The 20,563-nt window shown below is 38.8% G+C and overlaps 1 protein-coding gene across 1 annotated transcript; it reads right to left on the minus strand.

Annotated features, from left to right (window-relative positions):
* Positions 1-4,587: 4,587 nt before the first annotated feature.
* coxfa4l2 (cytochrome c oxidase hypoxia associated subunit FA4L2) lies at positions 4,588-17,059 on the minus strand. Its single transcript, XM_039654253.2, has 4 exons — positions 16,846-17,059; positions 10,952-11,037; positions 9,390-9,450; positions 4,588-6,334 (listed from the first exon to the last, which is right to left on the minus strand). The coding sequence occupies exons 1-4, from the start codon at positions 16,885-16,887 to the stop codon at positions 6,278-6,280; spliced, it is 246 nt and encodes an 81-aa protein (XP_039510187.1). The 5' UTR covers positions 16,888-17,059; the 3' UTR covers positions 4,588-6,277.
* Positions 17,060-20,563: the final 3,504 nt, after the last annotated feature.

Raw genomic sequence — 20,563 nt, forward strand, 5'->3', positions numbered from 1 at the left:
AAATACATCTAGGAGTAAATATGACAGACTGAAAGAGCTGCCGCTTAATCAATGGATTAAAGTGAGCGTTAAACCTCAGAATCCGGGGAGAGTTTGTTCATGTCAAGTCAAACCCTAAAATCACAAGAAAGAAATAAGTAATTATATTTTGAATGTTGCCTATTGTGACGTTTACTTGCAGATTTCAACACATAAACTCTTTAAATGAATTTAGTGTGGGATTTACTTAAATTACAAGTACATTTCACAAATAATAATGCTAATACTTTACAATAAGGTTTCATATTATGAACTAACAATAAACCATTCTTCTACAGTGTTTATTAATTTTAGTTAATCTCTACATTTACTAGTTATATCCGTTAACATTAGTTAATGCACTGTGTAAAAACAATGAACAGTTGTATTTTTATGACATAACATTACTAAAACAAATGTTTTAACCAAATATGGCATAATTGTAATCATTGTTCTCTGTATGACTGAAGAAATCTATCAGCCCTAGTCTCATTTAAGAAAAAATAATAATAATAATCAATTTTGATATTTTTGTAATATTATTCATTTTCGACCACATGGTACACATGACACATAATGTGTTCGTACAACTAAATTCAAAATTGTCGACGCCCAAAATTCGACTGTATGCTTCAATGTTTGGGCAAAAGCTAACAAACATTTTTTTTCCATTTCTCCCGACCAGTAGGTGGCGCTGTGCCGAAACACTGCAAGTATACTCAGGCCATGATTGTGATGACATGTACCAAATTTCATCCCAATACGCTAAAGCGTTGTGGAGATATAGCCTTAAATCCCTTTTTACGCTCTCTTCGTCAAATTCATTCGTGCATTGTTAAAAATGTTTTGTTTGTTTTTTGTTAAAAAATTCAAGATGGCGGAAAGATTTTCAGAGGTTGCAATCGAATCTTGAGTCAAGGAATCAGAAGAAAAGGGAATTTTGTTGCTATCTTATTAGCATAAACATTAGTGCGACTTTGAACAGTTGGTGGCGCTAGAGGAATCGAGATTGAGACTCCAAAACTGCGGTGGTTCATGTTCAGACTGTCCTCTATCGGTGTGCTAGACTTTATCATTCTACAGACTGCCATGTTTTGTCTCAATCCGCGATCATGAGTGAATCCCGCTGTCGTCGGTCGGCGTCACTGGTCCGTGTCGGAGTGTGTTTGCGTTGGGATCTCGGAGACGAGCTGAGATGATCGGGAATCCTCTCTCCCTCCTCCTTCAGGCACAGACAGGCACTAATTTGACAATAAATCAGCGAGGGACGGATAGAAGACAGCGGTTGCAATTAATTGCGCTCGTTTATTTGGAGTGGCAGTCTGCGTCTGAACGCGTGTCATAATTAAAGCCCTGCAGGACTGTGATGTGGCGTTACGGAGTCGATGGCTTAAGTGCCGTTTTAGAGTCCCATTTAAACGCCAAACAATGGCTAATGTGTCGTAATCATCTCATAATAAAGTGAAGTGTGTGTTATAGAGCAATAACAGTCCTGTGGAGAGATGAGGAAGACGCTTCACTCATTAGTTAAGAGCCTGACAGACCCCAAGAACAACCGAACACACACACACACTGCATTACTGTACTTACAGAAATAGTTCAGCTAAAAATTAATATTCGTTCACCGTCCCTCATTAGTTTTGAAAAGTGTCCATCAGTGCCGGTTAGTGTGGGTTTCAAACATGAAAGTTTGTTTCTGCCGTGCACAGAATAACAAACTAAAAAAGGTAATTGCGACTGGAGAACTTTATTTGGGTCACCGTTCTGAGAAAAAAGTCAGAATTGTGAGTGTCATTTTATTCTCAAAGCCGGCATCAGCAAAGAATTAAATTCTTTCCCTTATTATTTACGATTGTTTTGCTGTAATTTCCTCTAAAATGCTACTGACTGAGTATTTATTCTACATTTTCATGGCAAAAATCTTTTTCGATCATCTTGTTTGTTTTGGGATCATATGAGCTAAACTTCATTTAGGCAGTCAACTAATATTAAGGTCGGCAAGAAAAAGTCTTTTCTCCACTATTGCAACGTATATCGAGTAAAATGCTTCTGGAACAAGAACAAATGTGGGCGGAGCTTTATTGTGTCTGTGAGGAATTGATTGGTTGGTTGTGGTTTGCTATTGGCTGATCTCATGTGAGTGACAGGTTATAGCCCCGCCCACATCAGAGAAGAGAAGCTGCAGGAGGAACTGATTCTGATTCTACATAATTAACACAATAATGATGATGTGCACCGATAAATAATTTTGACACTAATATTTCTTGAAAAATGTTGATTACACGGTGACATTGAGTCAAATTTAATACGGGAACGTCTTTGCTTTCACTGAAGTTTGCTTTTGTCTCGATACTTTAATATTCTGCCTCAGGTCTGTGTACATTTGACAGCCATGAAAAAACACAATTGTGTTTGTTTACACCTGAGCTGAACACACACACACACACACACACACACACACATGTCTGGTAAACAGATTTTCACACTGAAGTCTCAGCTGTGACCAACAGCTCGAGGAAGCTGTTCTCACTTCATACTCTCAAACACTCACGAATATACACACACAAACTCTTACTCACTGACACACATATTCACACACTAACTCACAAACACACACACACACACACACACACACATGTGTGATGCAGAACATGGAGCTAAAGGCCAGAACTGACTGTTCTGCTTTTCTCACCGTGTGTTTGTCATTTCATATATTGTCTTATTAAACAGGGCCCTGTAGAAACAACCATTGATAATTAAAGGAGTCCTTTAGCCAAGAATGAAACTACAAAAAACTCCCTAACAGTGTCATATACCACTAGTCCAAAACTAAAGTCTTACCGGATCTGATTTGTGTTGATCACGGTCTGATTTCACTGTTAATGAGCCGCGTGAACATTCTGCTAAACGTCTGCTGGACGTCTTCTACCCAGATAGCACAAGTCTATTTGATGTAATATTTACATCTGGAAGACGTATTTTTAAGAGTGTTTGCTCATCTGCAATACATCTATAGGACGTTTCCTGTCAGATGTCAAATAGACGTTTAGAAGATGTCAGTTTAACATGCATTCTAAATCATTACATCTTAAAGACATCTTCTAGACGTCTATTTGACATCTGACAGGAAACGTCCTATAGACGTATTGCAGATGAGCAAACACTCTTAAAAATACGTTTTCCAGATGTAAAAATCACATCAAATAGACTTGTGCTATCTGGGTAGGACGTCAAATAGACGTTTAGAAGATGTCTTTAAGATGTAATGATTTAGAATGTATGTTAAACTGAAATCTTAAAGATGTCTTTCAGATGTTAGTAAACAACAGATGCTTTCCAGATGAAGTGATCTATAACAGACACGTCTTCTAAACGTCTTCTACGTGTCTGTTGAACGTCTGCTGAACGTCTTCTAAACGTCTGCTGAACGTCTTCTAAACGTCTGTTGAACGTCTGCTGAACGTCTTCTAAACGTCTGCTGAACGTCTTCTGAACGTCTTCTAAACGTCTATTGAACGTCTTCTAAACGTCTGTTGAACGTCTTCTAAACGTCTGCTGAACGTCTTCTAAACGTCTGCTGAACGTCTTCTAAACGTCTGCTGAACGTCTTCTAAACGTCTGCTGAACGTCTGCTGAACGTCTTCTAAACGTCTGCTGAACGTCTGCTGAACGTCTTCTAAACGTCTACTGAACGTCTTCTAAACGTTTTGAACGTCTTCTAAACGTCTGTTGAACGTCTTCTAAACGTCTGCTGAACGTCTTCTAAACGTCTGCTGAACGTCTTCTAAACGTCTGCTGAACGTCTGCTGAACGTCTTCTAAACGTCTACTGAACGTCTTCTAAACGTTTTGAACGTCTTCTAAACGTCTGTTGAACGTCTTCTAAACGTCTGCTGAACGTCTTCTAAACGTCTGCTGAACGTCTTCTAAACGTCTGCTGAACGTCTGCTGAACGTCTTCTAAACGTCTACTGAACGTCTTCTAAACGTTTTGAACGTCTTCTAAACGTCTGTTGAACGTCTTCTAAACGTCTGCTGAACGTCTTCTAAACGTCTGCTGAACGTCTTCTAAACGTCTGCTGAACGTCTGCTGAACGTCTTCTAAACGTCTACTGAACGTCTTCTAAACGTTTTGAACGTCTTCTAAACGTCTGTTGAACGTCTTCTAAACGTCTGCTGAACGTCTTCTAAACGTCTGCTGAACGTCTTCTAAACGTCTGCTGAACGTCTTCTAAACGTCTGCTGAACGTCTGCTGAACGTCTTCTAAACGTCTACTGAACGTCTTCTAAACGTTTTGAACGTCTTCTAAACGTTTTGAACGTCTTCTAAACGTCTGCTGAACGTCTTCTGAACGTCTGCTGAACGTTTGAACGTCTTCTAACCGTCTGCTAAACGTCTTCTAACCGTCTGCTGAACGTCTTCTAAACGTCTGTTGAACGTCTTCTAAACGTCTGTTGAACGTCTTCTAAACGTCTGTTGAACGTTTTCTAGACGTCTGCTGTATGTCATCTAGACGTCTGTGGAACGTCTACTCAAAGAGAAAGAGGCAGAGCAATGATTGAAGTGAGGGTGAGTAACTGATCACTGAATCTTTATTGTTTGCTGTTATTCTTCAATAACTAGTTTTTCATTTGTATAACTGTTAAAGTTTTTCCAGCATGCAATTGATATTTACATGCGTCTCCATCACTACATGTTCTGTTGTCCAGAATTCATCAAGATGTTTGACTTAACCGTACAAAAGCATGATTTCAGCACAAAAACTATTTGCATTGCACATAGATATTAAAATGCAAGCTAATTTGCATATCTGGTTCCTTGTGAGTTTTCTTTTTTTTTCGCTAAAAAGCTCATTGGCAGACATATTGAAATTTTCAGTCACTACTTGTTTAGTTGTTGCATGATATTGCTGAAGGGTCATATGAACTGAATAGAGACTTATATTTGGATATGATGCTGCTTATAACAATGGTGAGTTGAATTGCACGCATTGTTTAGTTCTAGTAATGGATGAGAATTTACAGCAGATCTTGGTCATTAATCAGTGTGATCTTCAGATGCTCACACACACACGGACGTCATGAGTCTCTGAACTCCTCAAGCTCGGGTATTTCTTTGCAGCTCATGTGAATATTCATTATAATATGCATTATTTTTTTATTTATTGTGATTTGTTCTGTAGTTGTTTGTATAGTGGGATGGTTGGAGGTGTTTGTCTCACTGTGTGTGTGTGTGTGTGTGTGTGTGTGTGTGTGTTCGGCCTGTAGATGAATAGCGATACAAAAAATAACAAATGGAGGCAATGCAATCGTGACGGGTCACAGCGCCTTCCGCTTAGGTAATGATGGCCCGTGTGTGTGTGTGTGTGTGTGTGTGTGTGTGTGTGTGTGTGATTATGCCTCATGCATTTCTTCAACCAACCTGATTACCTGTCAGCATGTGCTGGAGCCTGACAGAAGCAGCTCTTACACGCCGCAGGTGGAGCGTCTGGAGGTGTGTGTGTGTGTGTGTGTGTGTGTGTGTGTGATGGCAGAGATGAGGAGCATACTCTTTATTGAAGCACTGAATGCTTTGGGTGTGTGTGTGTGTGTGTGTGTGTTTGGGAACCCAGCTGTGCAGAGGACAGGAGTGATTGCTGCTAGATAACATGCATTATTCTCAGTATGCTCACGCTGCCCCGCAATTCTCCCTCCTAATGTCCTGCAAATATGCCCACAACAAACTTACAGGCTTTTCTAAAGGGCCACAAACATTTGGTTTTCGGCGGGTGGACAAAGACGCCACACATTTGTGTTCTCGAACAAATAGAGACTCAAACTGTGACGTGTGTGACAAACACATTTGGTTCTCATGTTGTTGTTTTTTAAAGGAATAGTTCACTCAGAAATTGCAATTTTGCGGTGAGATCGGTTATCATGAGACACGTGAGAATCATCACTGATGTCAAACCTCAATTCATCATCTCACATGTGAAGTACAGATGTGTGTGTGTGAAATAGTACAATTTATATAGTAAAGTGTAATTTATTCCTGTGATTTTCAGCATCATTACTCCAGTCTTCAGTGTCACATGATCCTTCAGAAATCACTCTAATATGAGGATCTGATGATCAAGAAACATTTATTATTATTAATCTTGAAAACAGTGCTGCTTCATATTTGTAGCTAGCTATTAAAGTAAGTGATTTAATTTATTTTCAGTGGATGCAGGAGTATCAGTAGTGTGTGTGTGTGTGTGTGTGTTGATCCTCTGAGGTCTTTTAAAAGTCAGGTCCTTCCTTCTTCAGACGCTCATAGTCTGTGTTGATGGCCACCAACTGTGTAGAGAGAACGAGAGAATACATTTAAATGTAGTTAGCCTAAATTAAGATCATCAGAATCTCATAAACGACAAACAAGAGCACTCACACTCTCTCTCTCTCTCTCTCTCTCTCACACACACACACACACACACAGGGACAATAAGAAAAACACTCCAACTCAGTGTCTGACAGGTTCTGCCTCCCTGTTTCATGATCTGGCTCCTTGTTTGTTTTTCAGTAAAGTGTATGAGAGACTTTGTGTTTGTATAGTTGCAAAAACTGCATAGTTTCCACTGTATAAATTAAATATACAATGATTCGTATTAAAGTTATTCAGTCAGTTATTCAGTGATTTTGCCTTTAACATTAATGTATTTAAGACTGAATGCATGGATCTAATATAATGACACACATTCAAGTTCGTTCCCAACTGCTTATTCACGAAACACAAAACTGACTGTCTTCATGTAAATACTTGCCAAGATGGACATTTTGACATATTTGTGTATATTTGACCACTTAAGCACGCTTGAAACCCCATGTATACTTCACTCGTCTCGAAGTTGAACTTGAATGTTCTCTGATCGTTACTTTTGAATGTTCTCTGATCGTTACTTTTGAATGTTCTCTGAACGTTACCTTTGAATGTTCTCTGAACGTTACTTTTGAATGTTCTCTGATTGTTACTTTTGAATGTTCTCTGAATGTTTCTTTTGAATGTTCTCTGATCGTTACTTTAGAATGTTCTCTGATTGTTACTTTTGAATGTTCTCTGATCGTTACTTTTGAATGTTCTCTGATCGTTACTTTTGAATTTTCTCTGATCGTTACTTTAGAATGTTCTCTGATCGTTACTTTAGAATGTTCTCTGATCGTTACTTTTGAATGTTCTCTGAACGTTACTTTTGAATGTTCTCTGATTGTTACTTTTGAATGTTCTCTGATCGTTACTTTTGAATGTTCTCTGATCGTTACTTTTGATTGTTCTCTGATCGTTACTTTCGAATGTTCTCTGATTGTTACTTTTGAATGTTCTCTGAACATTACTTTTGAATGTTCTCTGAACGTTACTTTTGAATGTTCTCTGATCGTTACTTTAGAATGTTCTCTGAACGCTACTTTTGAATGTTCTCTGAACGCTACTTTTGAATGTTCTCTGAACGTTACTTTTGAATGTTCTCTGAACGTTACTTTTGAATGTTTTCTGATTGTTACTTTTGAATGTTCTCTGATCGTTACTTTTGAATGTTCTCTGAACGCTACTTTTGAATGTTCTCTGAACGTTACTTTTGAATGTTCTCTGAACGCTACTTTTGAATGTTCTCTTAACGTTACTTTTGAATGTTTTCTGATCGTTACTTTCGAATGTTCTCTGATTGTTAATTTTGAATGTTCTCTGATCGTTACCCAGATAGCAAACTGACATTGAATCAACGTGGAAATATGACATCGAAACAACGTTGATCTGACATTGTTTTGCTCATCGAATTAACGTTGAACCAACGTCAGACGCGTCATTCTTTCAAAACTAACGGAAAATCAACTTGAAATCAACGTTGTTTCAACGTTATGAAAGCAAACCAATTTTCGATTTTTATTTAGCTTTGAAGAATGCCGCGTCTGACGTTGGTTCAACATTAATTCGATGAGCAAAATCAACGTTGTTTCAATGTCATGAGAGACGTCGTTTCCACGTTGATTCAATGTCAGTTTGCTGTCTGGGTACTTTAGAATGTTCTCTGAACGTTACTTTTGAATGTTCTCTGATCGTTACTTTAGAATGTTCTCTGATCGTTACTTTAGAATGTTCTCTGATCGTTACTTTTGAATGTTCTCTGAACATTACTTTTGATTAGATGTGCTTATTTACTGATCAATCATTAGTTAAAGTTGAGTGTAATCCAGCGTTTATGCGGAGAATGATTCCTCTTGAGGAGAGTTTGCTGTTACTTTACTAACTGACCATGAAACGGCTGAAACAGTCCCACACTTCCGGCGTTCATGCTTTGCTGTTTTGGTGAAAAGGTCTCGGAGTGTCAGGTTTTCTGTGACAGAGAGCATGTTTATGTTCTGAATGTGTGACAGCAGACACGTTCTTCAGCCGGTGTTATTTTATTCTCATATTCACATTGATCTCTCTGCCTCTGTTTCTCTCATTATGATTAACGTTGAGACGCTGCCGGGGTCTTGATTTCTGACCTTCGGCTCCTTTTGAGAATTAAACATGTCGAGTCGTGACCTTTCGTGAGCCTGAACGCAAACTTCCCATGAACACGCGTCTTCTCTGAGGAATCCTCTCTCATTCTCTCCGTCTGCCTTCGTTAATTCTTTCATTAATGGTTGGAGGTGATCAAGATGTTCCAAACGAGAACAAAACATTCACCCGTTGCGATATAAATTATTCCTTCTAAAGCAGACGTGAGCAAACGCTGCCTCGGGCGCACAAGGCTTATCTACAAACACGTCACCATGAAATCAAAATGGACAATTCTTATTTTTTTTAACAGAATGTTGCATTGTTTATTCTAAATGAATTATGCATAGTTCTAAACTTCATGTTCCTGGTAATCTTGACTCAGAATCAGTTCCTTCTCTTCTTTGATGATGTGGGCGGGGCTATAACCTGTCACTCACATGAGATCAGCCAATAGCAAACCACAACCATCCAATCAATTCCCCACAGACACAGTCAAGCCCCGCCCACTTTTGTTCTTGTTCCAGAAGCGTTTCGCTGGGATATACGGCACTATAGAGAAGAAAAGACCAGCGCTACCTCCCTCTCATGACTTTAACGCTGTGTATTAAAGTGCAAGTGTTATTTTGGGGGGTTAAATTTGTTGTGAAATCACTAATCGCTCTATATATACTAGAAACAGCATGGAATAGTGTCTAGGAAGTGAGTGAATTGGGATGCACCTCACTAAGTGTGTGTCTAATGTACAGCTTGACGTCTCCTGTCACGTATCTCTCCTTCGCCTGAGATGAAACTGATCCGGGAACAGCGAGAGAGACGGATCTGTCTGCGCTGTCAGTCTGCAGCTGATCACAGAACAGTTGCTGGGCTGTTTACCTTGTACTGATAGGTCGGGTCGAGTTTGTTCCACGGTTCAGGGTTATTCCTCCTGTCCCAGCTGACAGAATGAGGGTAAGGCCAGACCGGAGAGGAGAAAGAGAGCGGGAGGAAACAGAGGATGAGGATGAGTGACTGTAAAGGAGGGTGAAACTGAAGGAGGGTAATTATCCGGCGCAGGTGACAGAGGCCAGTGTTGTTGGCAGACTGCCGAGTGTGTTTCTCACAGGGATGAATTAATACACACAACTAACAGAAGACGCTAGAAACAGCTCGTCCAATCAGAATTGAGAATTTTTAAAAAGCTACAATAAGTTACTTTACAGAGCCTAATGAACTGTTACCTGTCCCCCTGTAGTCAAACGTTATATCCCTTAAAACTTGCCGAAATGACATATATTTAAGTGTTTTTTCCTTCATGTCTTAAAATATCTTGAGTGTAACTCGACACCCTCACCTCATTTAGTATGCGCGGTTCTATGAATATGCAAATGAGCCCCGCCTCACTCAGAGATCCATTGGTTGTCGATCACACGTTGATCTGATTGGTTACAAGGTGATTTGTGACGTCAGAAACACCAGCGATTTCAAAGCGTGTTTTTGAGACTGTCTTCCCAGATATCAAACTGACATTGAATCAACGTGGAAACATGACATCGAAACAACGTTGATCTGACATTGTTTTGCTCATCGAATTAACGTTGAACCAACGTCAGACGCGTCATTCTTTCAAAACTAACGGAAAATCAACTTGAAATCAACGCGTTGTTTCAACGTTATGAAAGCAAACCAATTTTCCGCGTCTGACGTTGGTTCAACGTTAATTCGATGAGCAAAATCAACGTTGTTTCAATGTCACGAGAGACGTCGTTTCCACGTTGATTCAATGTCAGTTTGCTGTCTGGGTTTGGTTCACTGCAGTTTTAAGGAGGAAATACTCGACTTATGAACTTACACATGGTGTGTGTTAAAGCGTATTACATACACACATAAACAACATTAAACGCTGGATTTACACCACAGGGGGACTTTAAAGTAACAGTAACAGTTATTTCGGTGTCCTTACCATAGTAAAAACAGTATATTATGCATAATCACATGCAACTAACCCTCAACCAAACCCTAATACTATAATGCTATAGTAAGTACATGTAGTTGCATGATATTACTAATTATACCGTAACAATGACCCCTTGAAATAAAGTGTAACCCAAACTACTCTTCTATTCCTATGAAGAAAAGCAATCCGGTTTGGAATATCATGTGAGTAAATCATGTTCATTTCTCTTTATATGTGCATCAGCTCTGACCCTCTTGTTTACCATGCCGTAACTTATTATATGTAGGCTACGTATATACTCATTCTTGTACAAGGTGTGGACTTGTTTTTTAGGCATCCACTTGTCGCAGATTATCCTGAATGTGTATTCCATGCACATTGTGTTATTTATTTATTGATGATGTTTTTATGAGCTCTGTTTACGTGACTCTCCTCGTTAATTACCCCTTGGGGACGAGTAAAGTGTTTTGAATTGAATGTGAAGTGTGTGTTCTCCTGTCACCTGACGTGAGGTCCTCGAGCCAGTCGGATCAGATAGAGAGACGCTCCGCTCACTCCCGCCAGCAAGAAGATGAACTGAGGGATGAGCTGAAGAGAGGACGAGAACATCATCAGCTCCCAGGTCTTTTAATGTCTTTACACACACATTTACAATATATGAAGGAACCAAACTAAGTACTGAGGTCCCGGTAAAAACACACGATAAAAACATTAACCAAGAAAAACATTAGAAACTAGGCTGTATGAATCTAAGCAGCTTCCTCTATAAATACCATATAACACAAATAGAATAGACAATGCAAGGAAAAAAGTGCAATAATTAGTAATAAAAACATGAAAGCATATCAAATGTCTAAATAATACAACCAAAAACAATGAATCTGTATCACACATGCCTCTATCTACAGTATATTATTGCACACTAAGACGTGTGTGTGTGTGTGACTCACTCTAAAGTAAAAGTGCAAAAATGCCTGACAAATGCATCACGAGCCGTCCTGTGTGTGTGTGTGTGTGTGTGTGTGTGTGTGTGTGTGTGTGTGTGTGTTAAGAGAGCTGTCCTGCTGTATAAGAAACGGGTCCTAGTGTTATTAATATAGAACATTTTGACAGTACACACTGAGCAGCTTTACAGAAAATCATGTTAATGTTTATAATGTCTTAATATATGCATGCCTTTCTGTTGCTATATAGACCTATATATATAGCTCAACATCTCCACAACATTGTGCATTTGGCAGATGCTTTTAATGTGTATATGTCATCAGTTCATGCATTCCCTGAGAAACGAACCCATGATGTTGGCGTTGCAAGCGCATGCTCTACGGTGTGCTGCAGTAATGCTATAACATAAACACAGGAATGAGTTGCACTGTCACATGTAGGGCTGTCCTCAGTGATGCGTGAACTGATGACATCAAAATATTCAGATGGGTGTAATTCTACAAAATAAAAATGATGAATTTTTGGTCAATAATCTAATTATAGCTACGAAATATTATATACACAAATGTGGATTTGCTAAGTTCCCCCCTCATGGTCTGCATTTAAAAATGAACTTTTGCTGTTTCAAAACTGTCTCATAAAGGGTGAGAATGCCCAGGCTAATAATTGTATAATCGTTTAGTGACACTTCGGATGAGTTGAGTCCCTCCATTTTCTTTTTTTTCTTTTTCTTTTTATATTTTTTTTATTTATTTTTTATTTTAGTGTTTTGAAGTCTATTTGTTGTCCCTTGTCATGCGAACAGTGCAGAGGATGTCTTTTTGGATAATGTGCGGGAGGTGTTAATGTTGGTTTGTAAAAAAGTTCAATAAAAAAAAAAATTAAAAAAAGAACGTGTCCAACGTTACGCTGGACGTGATCTATCGCGCATCTACTTCACGCATTGTTTACATGGAGATTTTGTAAGTTTTACCTTTTACTAAACATATTTAGAATAGATATATCAAAATCATCTTTCATTGCGATTTCCCGTACATCTAAATATGTTTAGTGAAAGGTAAAACTTACGAAATCTTCCGTGTAAACAATGCGTGACGTAGACGCGCGAGAGATCACTTCCGCCGTAACGTTGGACACGTTTAAGTTCGGTTCAGTTGGACATCTGATTCAGATCAGTTCGACATCGTTAACAAGAGGTAATAACGATATAAATACTGTTGGTTTTCTCACACAAACCGCTCGTTTCGTGTCTTAGGCCATCAGTGTGTACTTACATTTACGAGTTTGAAATCATGTTTAATTTTGATTTCTCTGTGCATGCTTTTTGACGTGGACTACTTAAACCTCCATTATATGACTGACAGACAACACCTGGAAAATGTCAAAATTGAAAATACTGCGGAAACAAAGACACCTACATCTTGGATGCCCTTGAGGTAAGATAAAACATATCAAACATTAATTTCAAAGTGAACTATCAGACAGTTGTCATAAGCATGCATAAACCATAAGTTACTTCATATTAAACACATATGTCATGTCATGGTTATGAAGGTGTCATGTCAGTCTTATGCACACCCCTTCCAGTAAAGTGTTACCGACTTCGTGTGACTAACTCAGCGAGAACTGAGTCCATCATGGGTGTGTCTGAGCCGAAACTGAAGTCTGACGTGTTTCAGGATGCGGCGGTGTGTGAAATGGGTTTAGAAGTGTGTGTGTGTGTTCATGTACTTGCGTCGTGTAGGTTTCAGGTATAAATGAACACACACAATCTCTCTTTTATATGCATGGAGAAGCACTGTGTGTGTCGGTCTGGGTTGAGCGACGAAGGACACAGTCGTGTGTGTGTTCTGCCGATCAGACTGAGTGACAGGATCACACACACACACACGCGTCCTACCAGGAGACTTTGTGTGTGTGTGTGTGTGTGTGTGTGTAAATGATAACAGGGATTAGAATAGAAATGCATATTAAACGAGGGAATGTGAAGCGTCAGTTTTCCGCGTGTTTTCCGCGTTGGAGAAAGTGAGAGACACACACACACACACACACACACACACACAGACTTTGCCTTATGTTGTCAAAACTGCCTCCTGTAACCGTGATTTGCATAATCCCCCAGGGGCTACCGGCAGATATTCAAATTAGCTTATCAAATATGTTTAAGCGTCGTAAGCCGAGCGCAACATGTGTTTTTGCTTTGCTTTCTCTCATCTGCAGCTGAACTCAATCCTGATAGGCGTGCGGTGTCATGTGATCGCTCCAGTGCTGTGATGGTGATGATGAAGTTTCACGTATTGTATCTTGATGTTCATTTACTATGGGGGTGGTGATGCGCAGTGGATGAGAGACACATGCGGGATCCGGGTTCGAGTCCACTGTGAGACACCAATGTGTCCCTGAGCAACACACTTAGCCTTTATTTGCTCCAGAGGCGTGTGACCTCTGACATGTATAGCAATAGAGTGCCGAAGTTACGACGTCACTCTGTAGGCCAAAACGCGGAAGTGAGTTAGCATTTTAGCACTACGGTTCCCTCGCTCTAAAGCCTATGGGATTTTTGAATGGGTTTTTGCTAAATGGCTTGAAATAAGATCTGTGGTGAACAAAGCCTCTAAATATTTTCACGTTTTGATCTATGACACAGAACACACAGCCCAGACAGCACTGACATTGAATCAACGTGGAAACGACGTCTCTCATGACATCGAAACAACGTTGATTTTGCTCATCGAATTAACGTTGAACCAACGTCGGACGCGGCATTCTTCAAAGCTAAATGAAAATCGAAAATTGGTTTGCTTTCATAACGTCGAAACAACGTTGATTTCAAGTTGATTTTCCGTTAGTTTTGAAAGAATGACGCGTCTGACGTTGGTTCAACGTTAATTCGATGAGCAAAACGATGTCAGATCAACGTTGTTTCGATGTCATGTTTCCACGTTGATTCAATCTCAGTTTGCTGTGTTTTTTAAAATCTTTCCATAGGCTTCAAAATGTATACATTTTGGATTAACTTGTAAAGATTATCTTGCTAAACAAAACGTGTAAAGGTCACAACTCTTTGTTGAACACAGATCTAGTAGAGAAGGCGAAACTACCCAGATAGCAAACTGACATTGAATCAATGTAGAAATATGACATCGAAACGACGTTGATCTGACATTGTTTTGCTCATCGAATTAACGTTGAACCAACGTCAGACGCGTCATTCTTTCAAAACTAACGGAAAATCAACTTGAAATCAACGTTGTTTCAACGTTATGAAAGCAAACCAATTTTCGATTTTCATTTAGCTTTGAAGAATGCCGCGTCTGACGTTGGTTCAACGTTAATTCGATGAGCAAAATCAACGTTGTTTCGATGTCATGAGAGACGTCGTTTCCACGTTGATTCAATGTCAGTTTGCTGACATTTTACAAACAATGGATGGAGCGGTGAGTGTTGTATTGGCTGTCCTGTTTTCAGAAAAAAGTAAAGAAAGAAAGAAAACCCGACAATGGACACGTCCCTGGATTGCTGGAAGAGGACAGGGCTGTCAATCCTCCAAACTTGAGGTAATATATTGTTTTCTTATTTATTTTTATTTTTACTTTTAGTTTTAATGTTAGCACCATCGTCTCTCTTTCGTTTCGCCATTTTTGAAAGTCGCGGATGACCGTTAAAAAATTAAACATGCTAGTGTTTTTGTCGGGAAGCATCGCAGACGCGACGTTGGTTCTCGCCATTATGACACACTATACGAGATGAAAAGTGTGATCACTGAAAATGAGTGTCAAAAACAGTGAAGAAAACAACAACTTTCTTATTTATTTGTGAGGTCACACTTGTTCGTCGTCACAGTAACACCTGTGTGATGAGAGAGAGAGAGAGAGAGAGAGAGAGAGAGAGACACTAACAGCATCTGCTGCAACATCTGCTCCTGACCTGCAACAATCTCAGAGACGCAAACGCATTACTTTCTGTCCCTTCTGTCAAATATCATATAATTTAAGTTATAAAGACTTCAAAAGTCATTTTATCAGACAATGTGTTTATTTGTCCGGTTTTCCATCAGCAGTTCCACATTCACAGGCGTCTAAAATACAGGAGGAATAAGATGAACAGGTAACACTTTAGTGAAGCCGCGTGGCTTCTGTAGTCCGCTTCACTGAAGAGATAAAGACCAGGGAAGCAGCCTCTGAACCCCACTTAATATACAGCAAGCCATGACCATTCTGGCGGACTGTGATGCCGTGAGGGCGTGGACACCTCTCATTGGCCGTGACGTCACGCCAGGTTCACTGATAGGCTGCTGCATTTGCCGCAGATCAGCCAATAAGCTCGCAGATAGCCCGCTCTGCAGCTGCTGCACTGCGTTGACAATAAAGACAAAATTAAGGATAATTTTTGGCTTCAATATCTCGAGGAGATGAATCTTTCTCATATCGTAAGATAACTTGCGCAATACTAACTTTATCTGGACAGTAACTTTATTCTAGATCTGCTGTAAACACTCTTTTACTGTAATCTCTGTAAAGCTGCTGTGGAACATCTCGCTGTATAGATGAAGACTGGACTTGAAGACGCAGCAGTAAATAGATAATAATCTTATCACTCTTAAGATCTGTTAGTGGCGTTTGCGTAACAGTCGTTCCTTTAGTTCTGGTAACCCGCCAAACACAGGAATCTGGGTCAACACACACTCTTCGTGCTAATGGAGCTGTTGTTCAGGACAGAAAGCCATGTCTGTTCTGTTCTTTGGGTTTATCCGGTGAAGTAAAGCATTCACTGAGTAATAGATCACAAAGAGTTTCTACAGTAAAACTATTATTTGGAAAGTCAATAAAAGCCCTTTCTGTCTCTCAGAAGAACTATTACAGTGATGCAGGATTACAATAGAGGACTGAAGTCTTTAACGCTTTCAAAGTTTATTTCTACTGCACTTTATACGGGTGAATCTCAAAAAGTTAGAATATCGTGCAAAAGTTCAGTAATTCAACTTAAAAAATGAATATAATATATTATATAGACTCATTACATGCAAAGTGAGATATTTCAAGCCTTTATTTGTTAAAATGTTGATGATTACGGCTTATGAAAACCTTTCACTATATTTTAATTTTGAATTTGGGGTTTTCATATCTGTAAGTCATAATCATTAAAATTATAACAAATAAAGGCTTGAAATATCTCTCTATGCATGTAATGAGTCTATATAATATATTAGTTTCACCTTTTAAGTTGAATTACTGAACTTTTGCATTATAATCTGATTTTTCGTGTTTCACCTGTTTCAAAACAGCTTCACGGAAACACACAGGAAAATCAATGATGCAAACGTCATCAACTATAAGACAAATTCTACAGCTTGAAAAAAAGATTATCTTGATTTAGTTTTGTTCCAATCTGATTTTCTATTTAATCTAGTGTAGAGTAAGATTGATAATGTTACTGGTAAGGTGGACTCACCCCTGGATGTTTCTTTGCGTGCCGGTAAATTGTTCTGAACATGTTGTCCTCGAGCTCCAGCCACAGTAAACGAGTGTGTGTGTGTGTGTGTGTGTGTAAGCGGGTCAGTCAGTACCGTGAGAGATGGATGTTACTGACTGTGATCCAATTAACACTGATAAACCTCTGAGACGGAGAGAATGACAGCTTGTGTGTGTGTTCATCAGCTCTCAGTGTTTGCTCTTATTACAGTATTAGTGAGCGTCCTAATATCTGATCACTCTTATTTAATGCTCCTCAAGTAACTTTGCAACGACTTATTCTGACCCAAACAGGCTACTAATACTCTAATGAGAGTTAGTCGAATGTCTAAAGTGGACCGTCTAAATAAAGTGTAAATTAATTTTGGTTCATCAAATCAGTTGATAATTTTTTTTGTAACACAAAATCATTGACATGTTCAATCAAGAATGAACACTTGTGTATATAAACGTCGGGGGATGGTAAGATTTTTGTATGTTTTTGATAATTAATTTATTTTTTATTTATATCTTTATTTGACATGGACATACAGTTACATTGGACGAGCCATATGCATTTGTTTTTAGTGATTATAGCATACATGCTAATTTTCAACACCTGTCCACGGGAGGCTTTTGAAAATAAAATAAAATACAGTTACAAGGGAAAAAAAAGTAAACAAAAAAAAACAGCAAGTATCACAATCAGAAAGTATTAGTAATAGAATATACATGTGAGCACTGTTGTTTAGTTTTCAGCCATTGTTTCAGTCCTCTGTTAAAAGCATTTCCATCATAAAAGTCTTGTATTGATCAAAAATACAGTAAAAATTTTGAAATATTATTCTAATGTAAATCATCTGTTTTCTATGTGAATATACAGTAAAGTGTAATTTATTCCTGTGATTTTCAGTCTTCAGTGTCACATGATCATTCAGAAATCACTCTAATATGAGGATCTGATGATCAACACACAGTTATGATTATTATCAGTGTTGAAAACAGTTTATATTTTTGTGGAAACTGTGATACATTTTATTTTTCAGGATTTTTTTAGTGAATATAAACTGCATTTATTTGAAATAGAATATTCAGCTGATGTACAGTCAGTGTGATAATGTCATCGCAAGGTCTTGGGAACAGAAGGAACCAGCGTCTGGTGTCGTGTGTGTCGCTGCCAGCTGACAGTCTGCCTTGACCTCTGACCTCTGACCTAGTCACACAGAACGATTGACGGTAAAAAGCTTTCAGTCGACTCATAACCCATAATCTGATGTCATCTCTAATGACGCTGAGAGCTGCTGTTTAAATCATTCCATTAGAAGACTGTGTGTGTTCTCGTCGAAACTTCCTTTAACGCATCACTGTAGTTTTACCTCATTTATGGAAGCGAACAAAGGAACACTTTTAAGGAACCCTCTTTTTTATCAAGCGGCAAGTTTCCATTGTTGAAATGGAGGCGCTGCGACGTCAAAGACTTGAAGAAATGAGTTCTCTGAGTAATGTATCGATCAGACTGAAGAATGACAGGTTTGTTTGTGCGTGCGTGCGTGATAGAGAGAGAATGTGTGTGTGTGTGTGTGTGCGTGCTTGGGTGAGTGAGAGAGAGAGAGAGAGAGAGAGAGAGAGAGAGTGTGTGTGTGTGTATCTCTGATCCAGCCTGGATGCCAGCCCGAACTCCGCCCACAACATTTTTTGGTCGGGAAGTGTGTATGATGAAGTCAGTCTATCTCTGATCGTTACTTTTGAATGTTCTCTGATCGTTACTTTTGAATGTTCTCTGATCGTTACTTTTGAATGTTCTCTGATCGTTACTTTTGAATGTTCTCTGATCGTTACTTTTGAATGTTCTCTGATCGCTACTTTTGAATGTTCTCTGATCGCTACTTTTGAATGTTCTCTGAATGTTCTCTGATCGTTACTTTCGAATGTTCTCTGATCGTTACTTTCGAATGTTCTCTGATCGTTACTTTCGAATGTTCTCTGATCGTTACTTTTGAATGTTCTCTGATCGTTACTTTTGAATGTTCTCTGATCGTTACTTTTGAATGTTCTCTGATCGTTACTTTAGAATGTTCTCTGATCGTTACTTTAGAATGTTCTCTGATCGTTACTTTTGAATGTTCTCTGATCGTTACTTTTGAATGTTCTCTGATCGTTACTTTAGAATGTTCTCTGATCGTTACTTTTGAATTTTCTCTGATCGTTACTTTTGAATGTTCTCTGATCGTTACTTTTGAATGTTCTCTGATCGCTACTTTTGAATGTTCTCTGATCGCTACTTTTGAATGTTCTCTGATCGCTACTTTTGAATGTTCTCTGATCGTTACTTTCGAATGTTCTCTGATCGTTACTTTTGAATTTTCTCTGATCGTTACTTTTGAATGTTCTCTGATCGTTACTTTTGAATGTTCTCTGATCGTTACTTTAGAATGTTCTCTGATCGTTACTTTAGAATGTTCTCTGATCGTTACTTTAGAATGTTCTCTGATCGTTACTTTTGAATGTTCTCTGATCGTTACTTTTGAATGTTCTCTGATCGTTACTTTTGAATGTTCTCTGATCGTTACTTTAGAATGTTCTCTGATCGTTACTTTTGAATTTTCTCTGATCGTTACTTTTGAATGTTCTCTGATCGTTACTTTTGAATGTTCTCTGATCGCTACTTTTGAATGTTCTCTGATCGTTACTTTTGAATGTTCTCTGATCGCTACTTTTGAATGTTCTCTGATCGTTACTTTTGAATGTTCTCTGATCGTTACTTTTGAATGTTCTCTGATCGTTACTTTCGAATGTTCTCTGATCGTTACTTTCGAATGTTCTCTGATCTGAATGTCCACCTTCTCTACGAAGACCCGAAAGAATGTATTTATAACAGAAACCAACAGTGAGAAATCTTTCCATCAGGTGTCACATGACCTCAGAGACACATCACATGACCTCACACATGACCTCATCAATGCTTAAGTGTGTTAGCATTACACTTCACACAGTGTGGCAATAAATGTTTGAACAGGTGAGTAATATACACGGAGTGTGTGTGTGTGTGTGTGTGTGTGTACACAGATACATTTGTGAAGGTAAGGAAGAGGAAAAGAGGTGCTGTGAAAGTTTGTCCAGCGTGAGTCAGAATGTGTTTCTCATCACAGACTGATGCCTCAGAGGTAATTTAAAAGAACACCACATATGATCTCATTTGCATAAAAATATGTTTTTCTTAAGAATTAAATTGTTAATGAATTATTTGAAATGCAGGAGACAGACGGAGAAGCAGCGGACGGCTGATGTACAGCTGTGAGGAACTGAAGCATCTGTGACTCTGAGACTGAAGAATCAACAGTTCTGTGAGTTTCACACTGAATCACCATTCATGAGTGACACTGGATTCAGCTCACACACACACCGACACAAGCTTCAGCTCACACACACACCGACACAAGCTTCAGCTCACACACACACACCGACACAAGCTTCAAAAGCTGAATTTTATATATTTATTTTTTCAGGAAAAATCTTAATACAGCATTTGATACTGAAAGATATGCAGTAAAACAAATAATATCCCATGTAAATCTGAGTGTTCTCAACTCTTGACTCTGATTCGTGAGTGTCTTCAACACATGATCCTCCAGATCTCTCACTCGTGTCTTTCAGGAAAACCCTTTTAAATGGATGATGGCAAAAAGCCTCAGCGCCGCGAGTTCGCATTAGCCGCTGGG

Source organism: Pimephales promelas, chromosome 8 (assembly GCF_988280905.1).
Source record: "Pimephales promelas chromosome 8, fPimPro1.hap1.1, whole genome shotgun sequence".
Taxonomy (NCBI): Eukaryota; Metazoa; Chordata; class Actinopteri; order Cypriniformes; family Leuciscidae; genus Pimephales; species Pimephales promelas.